At 34.0% G+C, this 18,448-nt stretch overlaps 1 protein-coding gene across 1 annotated transcript in view; it reads left to right on the top strand.

Moving 5' to 3' along the window:
* Window positions 1-381: 381 nt before the first annotated feature.
* The window catches only part of LOC142351930 (kinesin-like protein unc-104), a 32,282-nt gene continuing 14,215 nt past the window's right edge, over window positions 382-18,448 (top strand). Inside the window, exons 1-10 of the mRNA XM_075404195.1 lie at window positions 382-1,657; window positions 4,589-4,902; window positions 6,956-7,057; window positions 7,670-7,971; window positions 11,662-11,924; window positions 12,506-12,799; window positions 15,470-16,134; window positions 16,713-16,878; window positions 17,894-18,066; window positions 18,137-18,386. Of these exons, the coding sequence (XP_075260310.1) occupies window positions 1,315-1,657; window positions 4,589-4,902; window positions 6,956-7,057; window positions 7,670-7,971; window positions 11,662-11,924; window positions 12,506-12,799; window positions 15,470-16,134; window positions 16,713-16,878; window positions 17,894-18,066; window positions 18,137-18,386 (2,872 nt within the window). The 5' untranslated portion in view covers window positions 382-1,314. The remainder of the gene's footprint in view (window positions 1,658-4,588; window positions 4,903-6,955; window positions 7,058-7,669; window positions 7,972-11,661; window positions 11,925-12,505; window positions 12,800-15,469; window positions 16,135-16,712; window positions 16,879-17,893; window positions 18,067-18,136; window positions 18,387-18,448) is intronic.

Raw genomic sequence — 18,448 nt, 5'->3', positions numbered from 1 at the left:
TATTTTTATTCCCGTTCGATTTATTATTGCGATTTGGTGTCTACAGGGCGACAATTTATGCTTGCAAAAATTAATTTGTTAATTACAGTTTGCAAAGCTCGGGCTAATTTTTGCTCCTCAGCTCTGAATTTCCGTAAATTGAATTTAATTGAATAGCTCCCGTTTAATTTTGTGCCATTCATTAAAAAACCATTTTACAAAAAAAAATAATAAAACCATTTCAGATCTATAATTCGGATAACCTTTTATCTTAATTCTTTGAAGTGATATAAGCTTGTGTTACGAATTCTTAATTTATCCGTTGTTTTTATAGATTATCTTGCTGTATAGTTTTAGAATATTCTTTGAATGAGAAACAGCTTTTCTTGAAATTATCGTAAATTTGTTATTAATTAAGTAATGTTAAATATTTATTTTCAGATTTTGTATTTAGTTAAAATTCATTATAACGGTTTCGTTATAATTCGTTATAACCTGTTAAATTCGTTATAGTTTAATATCGAAAAGTAGTAGTAACAAAAAGTACTTCTGTTCACACTTAAAAATTGTTGTTTATGGTTTACATTATCAGAGATATTCAATTTCGATTGGTTTATTCATTAATGTAGAATTTTCTAGCTCCTTATTTTCGAATTAAGAGCAAGCAGCTCCGAAGAAACAGGAAAAACCGCCTCCTCATCCTTATTTTTTCATTCTGCGTGGAATATTCCTTATTATATAACATAAGTGAAAACTCAATAAACGAACAGAACTAGTTATAAACTGTCATTATAGTTATGATAACTCACCTGATAACTAGTTATAAAAGTCTTGCGTCTGAAAATTTGTTCACGCCGATCAGCGGATATGCCGAATTTCGTTTTTCCTAAAGACTTCATTCCCTATAATCTGATTTTACTAGATGCATAATTCAATCAAAACAAAATTTCTCATGTATCGCTCAGCTCAAGGAAGAAGTTAAAACCTTTTATTTCAAATTTCGAAGACCCCAATTTTAACCCGAACAGGCAATTTTCGTTCACACAGGACACTTTACAAACAATTTCGCCATTTTTGGTATAATTTATGGATGTTAAGCAATGTCATATTTTGCCATTTATAAAGTTATAGAACATGTCAAAAAGTCTAATTTAATAATCGGGACCTAAATTGTCAACTTCAACCAGCAGATTTCAAAAAATCTTTTTTATCGTCCCTTAATTTCGAACCATATTGTGAACTTATTAAATAAACAAAATGGTTCAACAATTAAACAGGACTTTTAATATTCTATTGATTGCTGAGGCTGACCAAATTTGAAATCCAGACCCAAAAATGGCCTTCACACCGACCAGCCCCTGCAAACCCAGACATCATCAATCAACTACGTCATCAATGACGTCATCTACTTCTTCAACACTGACAGTAGCTGTAAGGGTTCGCCCTCTAAACACAATCGAAACGGGCAAGTCGTGCAGTGTAGTCGTATCAGCCCTAAACAGCCGACAGGTAGCTCTGACGAACCCGAAGACTTTGACCCAGAAACAGTTCTCGTTTGATTACGTGTTTTCAAACAACCTGCTTCATGACTTAGCCGGGTTGAATGAAGGTGTGGAGGGGCAAAATGGGTTTCACTCTACAGCCGAGGCGATGCAGACCTCAATCTATACTTCAATTGGTAAGTTGATATAGGACAAGAAAAATTATGTAAAAAAAGAGAAGCAAATTTGTAAAATTTTCCGAATAAAAAAGTAAATAACTGCCATACGTTTATACAAGATTTACCAGACGCTAATCACTCAGGAGTTTATATTTGATATTATTTTTTCTTGAAAAAGCTAATTTTGAGTAGCCGAGTTTTTAATCAAATGAAACTAAGCGGTTTTAATCAAATGAAACTAAGCGGAAACAAACCGAGTCATAGATTTTAAAAACGGGAAAATGTTGTAAATTTGAATTCAAGTCAATTGGGCTTTAACTTAATCGAATTGTTGGTTAAGCGTTACATAGTTATAACAGTAATCATTTCATTTGTTTAATTACCCAGTTTTAATTACTCAGTCTTCAAGTCGTTTAAATTACTTTTTTCTTATTTTTTTTCGGCAATCTTTACATAGCAACATTGGCAGGAAAAAATGGCAGAAAAATTAATCTAATCCAAAATTGGTGTTACGCTACTTTCAGATTTTTGTAGTATTAAGTTTGGGTCAAGTTGAGTGAGAAGATTGCTCGATTAACAGAAACCGCAAATCTGACACGGTGATTGCAAATGTCCATTGAAAAGTTAAGCAGTTGCATATCATCATTCATTAATGCAATTAATTTTTGGAGGAAAAACTAATTCAAAAGACCAAATGAACATTTGCGAAGCTTTATTTGGTTGAAAAATTCGTAACGACGGTTGGAATTAAAAACTCCAATGTTTCGAAATATATGATTTTGAAACATAATTTTGAATTATTTTGAAATATGGTTTTCGTTTTTTCTTCCTGAAATTTTTTTTGTATCGTTTCTTTGTTCTTAAGACTAAGTTCGATTTAACATTTTAATTTGAAAAGTACGGAAAAGATTTATTATTTCATCTCACTAAACGTTTCTCCTCCTACTTCCCTTAATAAACAGTTTTTGTTTTCTCCAAAAATCATAAATTTCAAGTTGAAAAAAAATGATTTCTCTTATTGTTTTTGAAGTTCTAATCAATATAAAATATTTTTTATTCACAAATTTAACGGTTTCTCTCCTAGCTGAATCCAATTCGAACCCAATATTCTCATTCAAATCTGATTTTTCGATTGTTTGGTTTGTTACAGTGGTATCTCGATAAAGCGTAACTACTGACTACCAGAAGTTCCTCTCAAATTCAAGTAAAGATTTCGCAACGAGCTTTTTGTTTTGAAAGAAAAAACAATTTTGCAAGTAACAGACCTGGTCAATCTTAAATTTTAGCAAGATTTCGAAACGTTTTAAAAAGAAAACTCTAGAAAAAATTATTGACTAATCAGATAGCAAGCCTGAATGAATATTATCACGTGGAGAAAAGTTAACAAAACCGGAGACCAAGCGTAGTACCCTAGTCTATAATGGATGGTTATCTTATATGAATTTTCAGTTTTTACTGACAGACTCTTACAAGATATCCAGTTTTTGTCAGTTTCTCACAAGATTGTCACAATTTTGTCTGCCAGATTCGTACAAGATACATATTTTTCAATTATTTCATACGGCACAAAAACACGCAGAAAGCGTCGTGGGGTCCTAAGGAACTCGGGAAAAAAAGCAAAAAGTTGCAATATTTGAATGACATCTTATTTTGGGCATCCACAAAAGAAAACAGGAGAAAAAGAATTTAAAAAATGTTAATCTAAGTCATCAGAAAATAACTCCATCTTTCAAAATTTTTCTTTTTTCAAAATTTTTTCGACTGTTTTTTTTCTTGATTTTTAAAAAATTTTCTCGGTTTACATTGTGCAAAATTGAAGGAAACGGTTAAATTACAAATTAGGAACAAATTTGTTGCTAGTTTGAGGTTTCTTAATGGCTTGCTTTTGTTTTAATCAGCCCAGGAAATTAGACATAAAACTCCAAACACTTCTGAACAGATTAAAAAGGTGTTAACAACTGTTAAAATTAGCATTCTTCAATTGTTTAGCCTAATTAAGGTTGATTTTTGAGAAAAATTAATTAAGCAGAAGAAGCAATGTGATTGCAAGGCAAAAGAGTTGAATCAAGAAAGATCGTACGCGATTTCGACAGCACATTTACTAGCTTTTAATAAAAAAATTTCAAGTTACACAATTTGAAGTATTTATTCAATTATTTATTTCCACAAAAACTCTCGAATATGAATCGTCACTGAAAGTATTTTCCTTAAGCTATGGAACAAGAATTTAGATGAAAATTGTGCAAAAGTGTTCAGTTTCAATCTCTTTTTCCCTTTGACCAGCTTTTGTAAATGAAAAGTTTGTTGAAGTGGTACTTAGAAACGGTTTTCTGTAAGTTACAACCGTCTCCATTGTCTGTCATATAGCCTGTTATTCTTCCAGATTCATACAAGATAACCATCTGGTCTTGACAAGGGTAGTTTATTAACTCCGAGAACGCGATAGCAACATTTTAGTATTTTGTATGCTGCGATTACAACAGTTGCATAACCAATCCATTTAACTGATTAGACTTTTCGCCGCTCTTTTTTCGCCACTATTCTTAAATTAATAGTAGCGAGAAAATCTAATATCAAAGTAGCGTCTCGCCACTAATTAAGATTTTTGTAATTATTTCATCGGTAAGTTATGCAATTGTTGTCGCAACGAGCGTTGATTAAATCTATTCTTTGAAACTCAAAATTCATAAAAGCGCTTTTTTCTCCTTTTTAATTTGGGAGGCACCTGGTAATATAATCAGCTTCGGACCGTTTGAGTCAACTTCAGCCCGTTTTGTTTTAATTACCATATTGAACATTCTAATCTGAGCCAGAACTATTACAATTTAGGTATACTACTATATAAAAAAGTAAAATTTTAATTATCGAAGTTCTTAATGTACTGGGGTGCGGGAGGAAAGTTCTATTTATCTAAAAAACATGTAAAAATTGGCTATTTTTAAATTCAAGGGCAACCAATGCTAAGCCACGCCCTCAGTGGGTACAACGTGTGTATCCTTGCATACGGACAGACTTCATCTGGGAAAAGCTTTACAATGATGGGGGGTCGCGACTTCCACTCACGGGGAATCATACCTCGACTCACCGAAGACTTGTTCACGCGGCTGAAGGACCTTCAGGTGCCGAGTGGGTTGGTGGGCGGAGAGGGTGTTGGAGGGGGAGGGGGAGGGGGCGATAAGACGTCAGTGGAAGTGAGCTATTTGGAGATTTACAACGAGAAAGTGCGAGATCTTCTAAATCCGAACAACAAAAACTATTTGAAGGTCAGTGAGCTCAATTGCTAAAGTTTTGAAATTCCAGTACAAGCATGCATGCACACACATCCCTGGCTTCGGCCTCGACTTGTAAAGACTTATGAAAAGACCGTGCCCAAAATTGGCATGAAAAGACTATGCTCGACCGACTCAAATTGCTTTTGAAAAGACTTTCGCTCGACTTTAACTGTCATGTCAACTTTAAGCCAATTTTTCGCTTCTGGACGTTACCTCTTTATTTTGACCAAAGAATTTGGCTTCCGGACTTTTGTTCGACTCAAATCAATGAGTTATAAAAGTGGGTGGAACTATTGTCAAATCTTGAGTCGAGCAAATTTTTTTTCACGAGTTTGCATTTTTGCTTCGAAAATTTTGCGTGGAATTTAATTGCTCACTTTTAATTATATTGTAGTCACTATACATACGGTTTCATCTTGTGCGATTCAGATGATCCAGCAATATACCAAAAATCTGCACTGTATTTTTTTCAAAGGATAAATCGTAATTTTGAAAAGGAAAACAACTGCTAAATATCGCCACATTTTCATCATGACTAAAGAAAAGAAGACCACTACAATTAGGCTACCTAGTTCCCTTCCATCAATAATTGTGGCAGCATGGTCCTGCTGCGATAAATGCTTTATCTTAAGAAGCGCAAAAGTTAGATTCGCAAAAGTTCTTAAGTCTTTTGGCAGCTTTGGAAGTGTGTTTTACGTTGGACTGCAATGATGCAATTTTGTGTACCGTTGCTTTTATTTATGTACAACAGTCTTATGAGAAAACTTTTGCTCGAGCCAAGAAAAAACCGATAAATTTTCTTTGGCTGGGCTATTTGTCCGCCCATGAAAGGACCAAGTTCGACCCAAAATGTCTAAGAAAATACCGTGCTTAACCCAAGATGCCCGTGGAAAGACGTTTACACGACTCAAGAAAATACTTTCTTCGACCTTATCAGAGTTCTCGACTGTGTAATTTGGTCACAAATGACTACCCCATAGAATGTTTGAGTTTTTTCATAAGTCAAGGTCGGAACCTGGGACGTAAAAAGATGTTTGATGCAGTTGATTTTTGCTGCCAATGAATCTTGTGTGTTTTCATACGAATCTCAACATTGTTAGAAATTTTCATTCTTCTTAAAATCAACTGCAATAAATGATCCTGCTGCATGCTTGGCAAATCCATTTTTAAGAGGAAGCAAGTTTAACACTAATATTATGAACAGTCAGTTGAACTCTTTGGTATTGCTGAATTTTGGTATTGCTGAATTTTTTGAAATGTTTCTCGGACATTTACCATAAAAATATAAATATTCCAGAAAAGAGGAGCGCTATTCCGGTTTAAAAGATTAGAACAGGTAGCCACTTTGATCATGACAACTTCTATTAGACAAAAAAAGATTTTTTTTCAGTTTTCAGTTTTCACGTTTTTTTTTCAGTTTTCAGTTTTCAAAAAAAAGATTCAGTTTTTCACGCCTGCCGCTAAAATTGAATCTAAATTAGTGGTACATTTTAGATAAATGAACGTGTCTCATTCATAGGACATTGGCCACGTGTCTGAACGATATGAAATGGTTCACTGAATGTTATTATTCACTTGTTTTTTTGTTTAAATTAAGTTCTATTTAAGAGACGCCAAGCTATACTTTTCTGTCAATTCCGACAGAGAAAAGGTTTTTATAATGATATTTGCCTGTTTACTGTTGTTCTCATGTGATGTCATTTTTTAGGGGCAAATATTAAAGTTGTGAGAATGCCGAAACTGTCACTATGACAAAAAAAATAATTGTTATTTTTTTAAACACTTGATGTCACTTAGGCAACAATGGATGCAAGTACCAATGAGAGAGGGATTTTGAGAGAATTATACTGTGATTTGTCGACCCACTCGTGTAAAAGGAGGAAAACTACGTTGAAACGAACAATTATAGATATGCGTCTGGGTTTATCAGATTTTTGTTTTCAAATTCGTATAAGTTGATTGGCAAATGACGGTTTGGAACAAAACGTGCGAATGCATATTTTGATCCGCCCAGTTGTTCTTCATATTTTTTTTTTATTTTCAGGTGCGAGAGCACCCAGTATATGGCCCATATGTTGAGGATCTCAGCAAGCTAGTTGTGACGTCACACGAGGGAGTTGAAAAGCTGATCGACGATGGAAATAAAGTTAGCGCAAACAAAAACAATTCGGAACTATTTCGTACCCCCCCCCCTCTGCTGTAAACAAATTACATTCGAGAACAAATTACCGGTTTTTACAAGTATCATTGTTACGGCTTTAGAATTATAGAGTTTAATCTGAGACTATTTTAAAAAACTTTTAACCAAACATTTGTAGCCGAACATTTATAACCAAACTGTGTTATCAAATGTTAGCCAAGTAAGGCCAGATTTTGGCGAGTTTTGTGAGAAAAATTTATCAGTGACAATTTATCAAATACATCAGTTGATATCGGTTAAGTGACACTGGTGGTTATAAGCCCTCCTTTCGAAAATATCGATTAGAGTGCTCTTGAGTGACCAACGCCGAATTGTCCGACAGTTTAGCCGACAACCAAACAATTAGAATTTTAAGCCCACAACCCGACCGCATACCAATTGTAATGACTGAACAAACTAGTCATATTTTGACCAATCCATTTTTCGACAAATCAGAATAAAGCGTCAACAAAATTTCTCAGTTTTCCTTGTCGGCTAACTAACCCCCCCCCCCCCCTGTCGGGCAATATTCCTAGCACCGGTCTTATTCTACCAAGATAAATTGTTTGCTATTTTCAGGCGAGAACAGTAGCCTCGACCAACATGAACGAAGTCAGCAGCCGGAGCCATGCAATCTTCAGTATCATCCTCAGCCAATCAAAAGGCGGCGTTGAGACTCAAAGCAAAATCTCATTGGTCGATTTAGCCGGCAGTGAAAGGGCCAATGTCTCCAATCAGAAAGAGCGATTGAAAGAAGGGTCAAATATTAACAAGTCACTGACCACTTTGGGCAAAATTATTTCAGGATTAGCCGAGAGTACTACGAAGACGAAAGCGAGTCATAGAAACAGCAAAAGTGCTGCTGATTTCATACCTTATCGGTTTGTTTCCTTTTAACTTTTTTAAAACTAAGAGAACCAACTATTGACTTAAAAAAACCAAAATAGTCAAAAGTTAGAATATACAGTCAACATTAGATATTCGTCTTGTTAAAAAAACTGGTGTCATTTGCAGAATCAAAGTTTGAGTTCGAAGTCAAATAGTCGACCTCATTTTTCTCTACTCTACACTCATCGTTCCGACTCCATCTCGGGGGGGGGGGGGGTGGGAGGAACTGTATTCTCAAATGGGTTTTTTGTTCAATCAATTTTGGCCGATCAATATATTCATCGTTGAGAAATGTGAGTGGTATCATTAAAAAGCTCGTCCAGCGTAGAATTCGAAATAAAAAAGAGTTTTTTGAATTTCATTTTTTACGAGGAGTTATCGAGGGTTGAAATTTTGTGTGAACATGAGACTTTTGTGTGAGATTTTCCTTGTTCACTTTTAGTGTAATTTTTCTTCAAATTAAGATATTTTCTATAGAAATAATAATTCAAAATTACATTTCACGCACAAAAAAAAATCAATTTTGTGTTCCTATTAGACGAAAGGCGATAAAAAAATTTTAATTCTGGTTTCATAGAGAAGTTTACTAAAAAAAATCGAATTCTATTTGAGAGCTGTTTTATAGAAAGTTTTTCATATTTTTTTCTTATGTCACATAGAGACTAGTCACGTTTTATATCGAGGTTCCGTTAATGAAAAACCTTAATTACAGTCAAATAATGCATTCCTTGAAAAAAAAATCGTTTTCAAGGAATCCCTTATGTTTTTTTGCTTCGACTTTGAATTATCGTAATAATAGATGAAATTTTGATTTTCTTTTTGAGATTTTAAATTTTGTAGTCTTTTCGCATACACTCGTTGATTAAAAGTGCAAAAGGTTTCCTAATGAGCATTAAGTGAACCTATCAATGGTATCAATTTTTCTAACTTTTGAATATTTTTTTGAATTTTTAAGAAAATATTTTTTCATTATTTCGGTTATGCTTTGAAATCTTATCACATTATCCTTATATGGATAGCTACTATTGGCTCCGAAGGGACCTTCAATGGATAAGTCTTCAGAGAAAAGCTTATGGTTTTAATGGCTTTGACACTTGTTGCTTTTTTCTACTGAATTTGTGGTCTCTGCCTGTATTTGTTGATGTTTTCATAGTCGTAAGACCTATTTTGATGTCCTATAGATTACGTATGTATAGAAATAATTTTTGTTTTCCCATCGATGCATAAATTAATGTATTTATTGACTTCCGTTTATAACTGTTGAGGTTAATGGCTATCTTAAAAACGTAATCGTTTCAATATAACTGTTCATTTTGTTAAAAAGAAGAAGGCAATTGCGGTTAAAAAACTAATTGAAAATGCCAGCGGCTTCGATGCTCATTTTTTTTTATTTTGATGTTTTTGTCTGTTTTTTATTCTTTATGTAGTTGTAAAATGCTGGAGGTCCCAAAAGCTTCTAATTTAGGGGTGGATGCATTATTTTAACCAATGCAATCAGTTTACAGCAAATTTCTGAAAGTTTATGATATTAATCTTATCTGAAAAAATTATTGAGAATTCCCATCCAATTCCCTGTAATCCAAAAATCAACTTGTTCATTGATATTATGTCTTAGTGGATGTTTTGTTATTGGAGTACAATTTGCGTTTTAACTAACTTTTTTTAGTTGTCGATATTTGCTTCTTTTCCTTTTCTTTTTATCTCATTCGGGTTATAACAGATTCCGATGATTTTTAATTTTCTTGACTCTCCTCCAGTTGTTTGTTATTCGTTGTATAAGCAAAGCTCTTAAATTTTTTTGAACACCAAATCAATTAAGGTTGGAAATATTTTACTATTTATGAGTTACTTTGCGTTACTATGTTTCGTATTTGTGCTCTCAATTTTAATTTAAAAAGTTAATTTAAAAGTTTCTCTGAAATTTCAACACAAAATTGCAGATAATTAAAAAATATTTGCGCTCAGAAATAATTGCAGTATAGTTTAGGCTTTTTCTGTAGGTCTTCTGATCTACTTGGAAAACTATGAACATAAGCTTGATTATGTTCACTTATAACAGGACAGTACTATTACAAATACAGATAATTTTCTTCAAATGGATCAAAAATTGATCAAAAATAAAAAAACAGTTTTTCAAAACTTGTTTTTGCTTTCATAGGCGAGGCACGCAATAGGGTCTTTAGACTGTCCTGGAATCAGTAATGAAAAACATATTGGCATAGAATGATTTAAACAAGCGCAAAAACTTAATTTAAAACATAAAACAAAAGTTTTTAAGAGCAATTATTGTTAAGAGATAATTGGGAAACAGTTTGTTGTAAGTTTTCTTAATTCAGATTAAAAATCCAAATTGACATTTAAAATTTTTGCTGTGCTTTAATAAGTAAATATAGGTTTAAAATTTCTAATGACAATGTTCACGGGTGAAAGAGTGCTGATGTTTAATCTTCTTTTTTTCGTTTAGTGATTTGTCAAGATTCTCTTTGTAATTCATGCATTCATTTTATATAAAAAAGCAATATTGCAACCGAGTTATCTTTTTTTTATTTTATCCCAAAATTGTAAAAGAAAAAAGGAGGGTAAAAACTCAAGTTTTGAAGCATTTCAAGTGAATTGTTTTTTGCCTTATTTTTTTTGTTAAATATGCTAAATAAATTCATCAAAAAATTATTATTGTTGATCATTGGAGGTTTTTGAGGGGCTCTCATTTAAGTTTTCGATCAAATGAAAGTTTAATGGGATCACGTCTGCCGCTCTCGCATTTTTTTTTCGCCAAAACTTTTTTCGTATTAAATGATACCATATAAAATATTTTGATTTGATGTTCAGCTAGGTTTGGAGATCGATATTTTTGTTTTCTTAGAGAAATTTGAAAAGCTGCAATTCCCCACAAAAGTTTCATTTTATTGAGTGACATTTCTCAAAATTTTCAGAATTTTTCTTAACCCATAGTTTAAAACTAGAGTTTTTAGGGTGAGTAAATCCATGACACTGGGTAAAAATAAATTCTTTATAAGTTTGATTAACCGTCATTTTTATCCACAATGCTTATTGCTGAGTAAGCTTAAAAAATAGTGGCAACAGTTTGTCACATTCATCAACGTTCGTTGTCACTATTGGCCATTTTAGCTTATAGTCAACTGTTTAAGGATCTATATTCTACAATTGGTTTACAACTTTCTATCAGATAGAATTTAAAGTTACCCTAATTGAGTTTTAAATGCAGAAAAGTCTTTCGTAGTACTAATTGCCAATTATGAATACCATTTGTCAATTCGCACACATCAAGACCATGCCTCTTATAATAATTTTGAAAATTAGAAATCTCTGAATTGGGTCTCAAATAATTATAAAAGTAATTCAAGCTGTAAAGTTTTAAGCTAATTGAAGAATTATGTTTCAAATTTAATTGTGAAAATTGATTACACTATTCGTGAAAATAAGTGACGAAATTCATTCAATGTTTTTCACGGTTAACCTATCGATTTTCTACGGCAAAAAAATTTGAGCTAGCGTGAGCAGATGTAAAGATTTATCGTTATTGTTCTTTAGAACCGACTTGTCTTTATAACTCTCTAAAGTTTTCAAATCTAGATTTCAATCTAAACTAGGTCATAACTTGACCTGAAAACAAATCACCGTCCCTACCGCTCGTCCGAAAATTTGACGCGTTGAACTTTTAGAGAATCGGTTCTGACTTGGCTTTTGAAAGAGAACCTCGGAGGAAATTCCCGAACTACGATGGTGGCAGCTGTTAGCCCGGCCAGTGCCAACTTCGAAGAAACCCTGTCTACTTTGAGGTATGCAGAACGGGCTAAATCTATCGTTTGCGAGGCGAGGATAAACGAGGATCCGAATAAGAAATTGATTCGGGAGTTGAAAGAAGAAATTCACAGGTTGCAATCTGTTATTGCGTCTCAAAGTTCCTTCTCATCTCCAAGACATGGTTAGTTTGGATTCCGGGTAATTTTCGGTTTCCCGGTCGGGATGTGCGTTAATGATCAGACAATTAAAAACGCACGTGGGGGGGGGGGGGGGGAGGGAGGAGGGAGGTGCACATAAACTTCGCCCGAAGTCTATTTCCAAATTTTCAGGAATTTTTATCAAAACTTAAAGAATTAAATCGTTTACGCTGATTACTTCCAGCTTCTATACCGAATTTCTTTTTGTATAATCACTCTCTTTTATAACTGGTTTACACTTTGAATCTTAATACATTATAAAAGTGGGTAGACGCCAGAAACCCAGCAAATCCTTGTTTGAGCTAACGTGGACCCCCCCCCCCCCGCCCCCCCCACGTACCATATTTTGATCCACTGTTCAATGTTTTTTTATTTATTTTATTTACCACATAAATTCTTACCCAAACCATTGTTAAACTGAACATCCAGATACAAAATTTGTAAACAAAAAAATTACAAAATTTGAAAGTATGAAGAATACTTGTTTCACAAAAAAAAACAGCAGTACATCACATTATTTTTATATCAAATTATCATTGGGTAAAATTTCTCGCCATCGTTTCAGGAACAGCCAGAAGCGACCCTTCAGTCCTTGAAAAACTCTCGTGCTCTGAAAAACTCCTTAAAGAAGTTGACCTCAGCTACGAAGACAAAATCAAACGAACAGCTGAAATCGAACAGAGCCGGTCTTTGTTCCTAGCTCAAATCGGATTGGCCAATCAACCGACCAATAATAACTGCCAGCCAATCATAGTTAACCTACACGAAGATGAGCAAATGAGCGAGCGATTGGTTTATTGTATACAACCAGGGTGTACTATTGTCGGAAGTTCACAGAATACGAATATTATGCTGCAAGGTTAGTCTGAAATGTGCGGAATAATAAGAAAAAGGACAGCTGAGAACAGGCCGCTGTGGCCTAATGCTGTTCCGCTGCGATTACGCAGGAACCACAATTATTAATTATTATTATAAATAAGTAAATAAATGTGTTTCTGCGAATTCGCAGCGGAGCAGCATTAGGCTTTCAGTCTGCAGTGTATTAACAGTAGCCTGTTCTCAGCTGTCATTTTTCAATTATTAGTTAAATAATATCGATATTAGGGTCTTCAACCCGGGTCGCTGACTCAAAGTTCTTAGAAATTATGTCAAGTCATAGATGATTCCTAGTTATCAAACAAGCCGATGCATGATTGTTAGCAGTCATACCATGTCATATTTGATTTATTCCGAAAACAACGATAGAATCAGGAATTACTTTGTCCAGTGAAATGAAATTTGATAGCCTCGATAAAAAATTTACTAAATCATGGTTAATATGGCCGAGATCTATGAAAAAGATCAAACTATCTAAATATCTACAAACTTGCAAGATCTTTGCATGGCTATCAAAAAAATGATCTTGGTCAGATAATCAAGAAAAAAATAACCATGACACTCCAGGTTGTATAAAGGTGTAAAAGTTTTTAAAAAGCCTTTAAACAAGGTATAGCACGAATTGGGGGTAAAGCCAGATTTGTTTTTTGCCAGAAAATTTTCCAGAAGTTTTCTCACTTGGCACTATTTTTGAACTTAAAAATTTGATTTGAAAAATAAACGTTTTTTGTTCTATCCTACTGGCTTCAAAAGTTTTTTTTATCATGCTCAAATATTTATCAAGATATTAACAAACTGAAGCCAAAAATTATACTTGACTTGTGATAAGATCTTGTCAATATCTTACCAAGATGATCCAAGAAAGCTTTCCCTAAAAAGATCTTGGCAAGTTGTATCAAATTTTACAAGAGTTATCAAGATCTTGCATCAAATAACAAGGTTTGCCAATAAATATTATGAGGCTCCAAAAACTGGAAAGTTGAACCATTTATGCAGAATAATTTTTTTTAATATTGACTTCACGGAGTGAAAGAGCGGAAATCGATTTCAATATATTCCCTATTCTTGTTTTTCATGAACTCGCAATGCTAATCAACAGCGAATATGTAGTAAAATTCAATTTCAAACAGTGGTTTTAAATACTGTTTTTTATCAATAATTGTGCCCCTCCTGAATTTTTAATCTACATTAACGGTTAAAGTATTTATTGAGTTCAACTTCAGTTGATTGCGAGTTGCATATTTCATACATAGAGAGAGAGAGAGGAGGTTTTTTTGAAACCTATGGTTCGAAAACAAAAAAAAATATTTGGCGGAAGGAATTTTGCAAACATTAATTTGAGTATAGAGTGTATAATAAGAAAGTCGGAAACCGTGTAATTGATTTTTGTCAAAAACTCGACTAATGTTCTTCAGAACTGCTTGTTCAATCATGTGACTAGAATGTTGCATATGTTAAACCATCGATTTTTTGTTTTCAATTTAACATTAGAAATTTTTCATGAAAATTTGAATATATTAGATTTTTTTGTTGAACTTTTTAAAATAATCACGTTGAACTATCATCTTCAACTTCAATTCAAGCCTTTTACGTTAAAAATTTACATTAAAATTATGGCTTGATTGACTTCTCGTCCTTTCATGGTTACGTACCATTTAAGCAAAAATAGATCTCAATTTTTCTGATAAAAAATATGAATCAAAAATCTTTTATAAAACAAAAAACTAAATCCAATTTCCGAACTCAAATTTAATTTAATCTCCAGATTGCAGATTAAACAGCAAGTTTTTTAATTATTCCCGGGTTTTTATGTCAACACCGGTTTTTCTTATTGACTATTGTGAAATTTTGTCATCCAAAAACTAGATTTTGTTTTTGTACATACTAATCGAATATGGCAAACTCAGAAATTTTTAGCCTCTCTTCTGGATCAAAAATTTGTGAAGTGCCATTAGAGTGAAATTTTAATCTTCCTGCAATTAATATGTATTAACTCCTGAAATGTCAATAGATACGTTTTCAACTTTTTTTTTACCAGTTGAGGTAAAAAACGAGTTTTGTTCATCGCGTTCTTGGCAACCATAAAAACCCATCGTGGATTTTTTGGCATCCATTGAAACACGATACATAATTTTCTTGGCAAACATAGCAAGAACATGCAGGAAATTTTTTTGCAGGAACTCTATTGAACCATATATGGTTCTTGGATATGGCTGCCAAGAAAGGACAACCCGGGATGACTTTGACGCAACTGGTGCCAAAGTTAGCATTTTTATAGGGCAGTTGTGGGTCCCAATAAAGAGTAGAAACTTTGACAAACAAGAACACCCGAGAAAACTTTTTTATAGGATTTCAATTTTGCCAGCTTAAGAACGTTTGGTGTTCTGAACACCTGATAGTGAGAACCAAATTTTTTAAATTTTTTTCTAGAGGTTGAAAGAATAACCAAAATATAAATTGTTCATTCGATGGGCGTGATAAAACCGCGAAATTTTTTTCACAAGATGATTAAAACATCGCCAGTGTGGTTATTTCGCAAAGTAGATATAAAAATTCATAAAAATGATTAAGAATTTTCTCAAGCAGCATTTTTTCTCTTTAATATCACTAAAAACCATTCAGTAAGAATTATGTCAAGCTATTTTTATTTCAGGACTCGAAAATCAGCATTGTAAATTCATGTTCGAAAAAGCTATCGTAATTTTCAACCCCCTGGGCGCAAATTGCTTCGTTAACGGATCACGAGTCGGCTCTGAATTAGAAATAAAACACGAAGACCGCCTTATAATTGGGCTAAAATACGTGTTCAAGTTCCAATTTCCCAATCTAAAATGCAACAATATTCCGAAAGAGGGCGCGAAAGTTGTTCAAACCCGCATAACATGGCAGAGCGTGAAAGAGGAGTTAAAAAATGTGAGCGGGATAAACTTGAAACGAATTTTTGAACGCGCTCAAAGTACCGATCGAGAAGAAGTTAAAAACCTTTTGGTGAAATATAAAGACAAAATTAGCGATCTTGAAAACGAAAGAAATTTGCTGAAAACCGAGAAAGAAGAACTTATGAAAAAGTACGAATCTTTGAATAATTATCAAAAAACTATGGAAAATATGTACAAAAAAGAAATTGACTCGAAAGAGGAAAGATATAAGGAGGAGATAAAGCAATATGAAGACGCATTAATTGAACTTCAAACTCAACTTAACGAAATTGAGGAAGAATCGAGGTCTAGTTTGTCGATCAGTCTGTCGAATCAAGACGTCGACTCGCCTCGACTTACAGAAGAGAATTTGCAATTGATGACGGATGCGTTTAAGGAACGGTTTTTGTTAACAATTACTGCTTTGTCAGGAGAGGGGAGGAGCATAAACGCTTTTTTTGGGCTGGGGGTGGGGGGGGGGGGTGGGGGTGGCATGAACGCTATAATTTTGAGGGCTTGATTTAAACTTATTACAGCCATTTTTTGCAATAATAAATTCAAGAAAGCTAGCTCTAGATCTGCGCTTTGAAATGTTTCTCAATTTCCTTTCTAAATTTAGAAATCTAAAACAGAATTATTAACAACGAAAAATATCACTTCGTAGCCTTGTTTGAAAGTTTGAAACCTTGTTGTTTAGTTTTGCCCCCCCCCCCCTTCCCCCTTTTTGACCATAACGTTTCGGTCCCAATTATGCTCATATCTTACAAAACATATTATACAGCTGGAGGCTCGAATTACTGGCAAAAGTTAAAAACTTTCAACACGTTCGTGACTATAAACCAGATTATGATTACACATCTGATAAATAACATCAAATCTTGAAATTTGAGGGGCAATATTGGCGATTTTTTTCCCGAAGAAAAATTTAAAATGAAAGTTAATGATTGCTAACAAAAACGGTTCCAAAAAATCCAGTTTTGGCGAGAGTACAAAGTGAGAAAGCTTCGGGACACTCTGGCGGAGTTTGACCCTCTAGTTACAGAAGCTAATCAGCTGAGCAGAGAATGTGATAAACAGATGGAGTTCAAACTCAGAGTCGCTTCAGAGTCGCTCTACACTTCAGTGCCCAGTGAGGCACAGTCGGGTAAATTCGTTTATTGTTTATTATTTACAAAAATGTTTGCAAACGTTTTCTTATTAGATTATTTAAAGAAAATGGACACTTGGGTTGTTCGAGAACAAGAAAACAATTATGATTCATCAATTTCAAGAATGAAACTTTATCCGAGTTTTTTTTCAATAAATATTTCACATTTAAAAAAAATTTAAAATCCCGTTTTTCCCGTTTTTGAACTAACGACCATATAAGCTTGCCAAATAAATTATCAATTTCCATTGTTGCCTAGATTGTTACTCAGTCAGTCGAATTCCGAAAGACATAATGACATTAAACCAGAATGCTAAAAAGCAGTTTTTTTGATATTGGAATATGAAAGATGCAAAACGTAGGCTTTAATTAGAGGATTCTCTCAAAATTCCTTTCATTGCAGCCCAAATTTAAGCCTTATTTTGGGCCAGTGAGGGGGTACAAAAATATAAGAGTGGAGCTGCAATAGAAAACCTTTTAGGAAAGTTTCTGGAAATTCTTGTTGCACCCTCCCCTCTCATTTTTATTATTGCCCCCCCCCCCCTCCCAGCCCGCCCGTTCTCTTAGATCCATTTGGGTGAATATACATTCAATCTAGCATGTATATAAATATTTCTGGCAAAGTTCAAAAAATCGGAGCTGAAAAACTTTTTTTGTGGAGACCATAATTTGATTTTAAAAATGTATGTTTGAAAACCTTTGAAAAAAGGCTTGAAGTTAGTCTCGACTCTATCGTACACTTTTGGTTATTATTAACCCTCTTTGACCGTATGGGTCTTTCGATTAAAACTTGATACCAACTTAGGGTCTTACCACCCCACCCGATCTAGAATGTTCTACAATACGTATGTTCTAGAATGTTCTACAATACATTTGTTCTAGAATGTTCTACAATACATGTGTTCTAGAATATTCTACAATACATGTGTTCTAGAATGTTCCATAATACATCTGTTCTAGAATGTTCTACAATACATGTATTGTAGAATGTTCTTCAATATGTCTGTTCTAGAATGTTCCATCTACGGCCAGAAGTGTCCTCTGATCAAAGTGACAGACAAGCAGAATGGTCTGTTCTACTACTGGACCCTTGATAACTTCAAGACTAAACTGGAATTGATGAAAAAGAAGAGTCAACATTCGCCAAAGAAACTCAAACAAGACGATGACGCAAAAGCGGACGAGGTTCTTTATCATTTGAATCTAAAAATCTGTTAATGACAGTTGGGTTTTTAACGATTTTAATGTTTTTAAGGTTGAATCTCCGGGTTCCGACAACGCCATTGACGATAACCCAACTCTGGATAAAATACCCAACGGAGAATGTGTCTCTAACTCTACCGATTCGCCCACTTGTCAGAACAGCCCAAGGAAAGACCCCTTCTACGGGAGAGCACCCTGGTTCCACCAGATTGGGAAGGCCCTGGCCTACATATCCAACATTCTGGAGGAAATACCACTTGTGGTCAAGGTGCCAATTGTGAACGAAAGTGCTGAGATACAAGGTTAGTTTGGAACCATATCTTTTACCCTGGAGCGACTTAAACATTGATAATTAACCTCATAT

This window comes from Convolutriloba macropyga, chromosome 13, assembly GCF_964194025.1.
Source record: "Convolutriloba macropyga chromosome 13, txConMacr16.3, whole genome shotgun sequence".
Classification (NCBI taxonomy): Eukaryota; Metazoa; Xenacoelomorpha; order Acoela; family Convolutidae; genus Convolutriloba; species Convolutriloba macropyga.
Note: the sequence above shows the minus strand (reverse complement) of the source record. Positions and strands in the feature narration are given on the sequence as shown.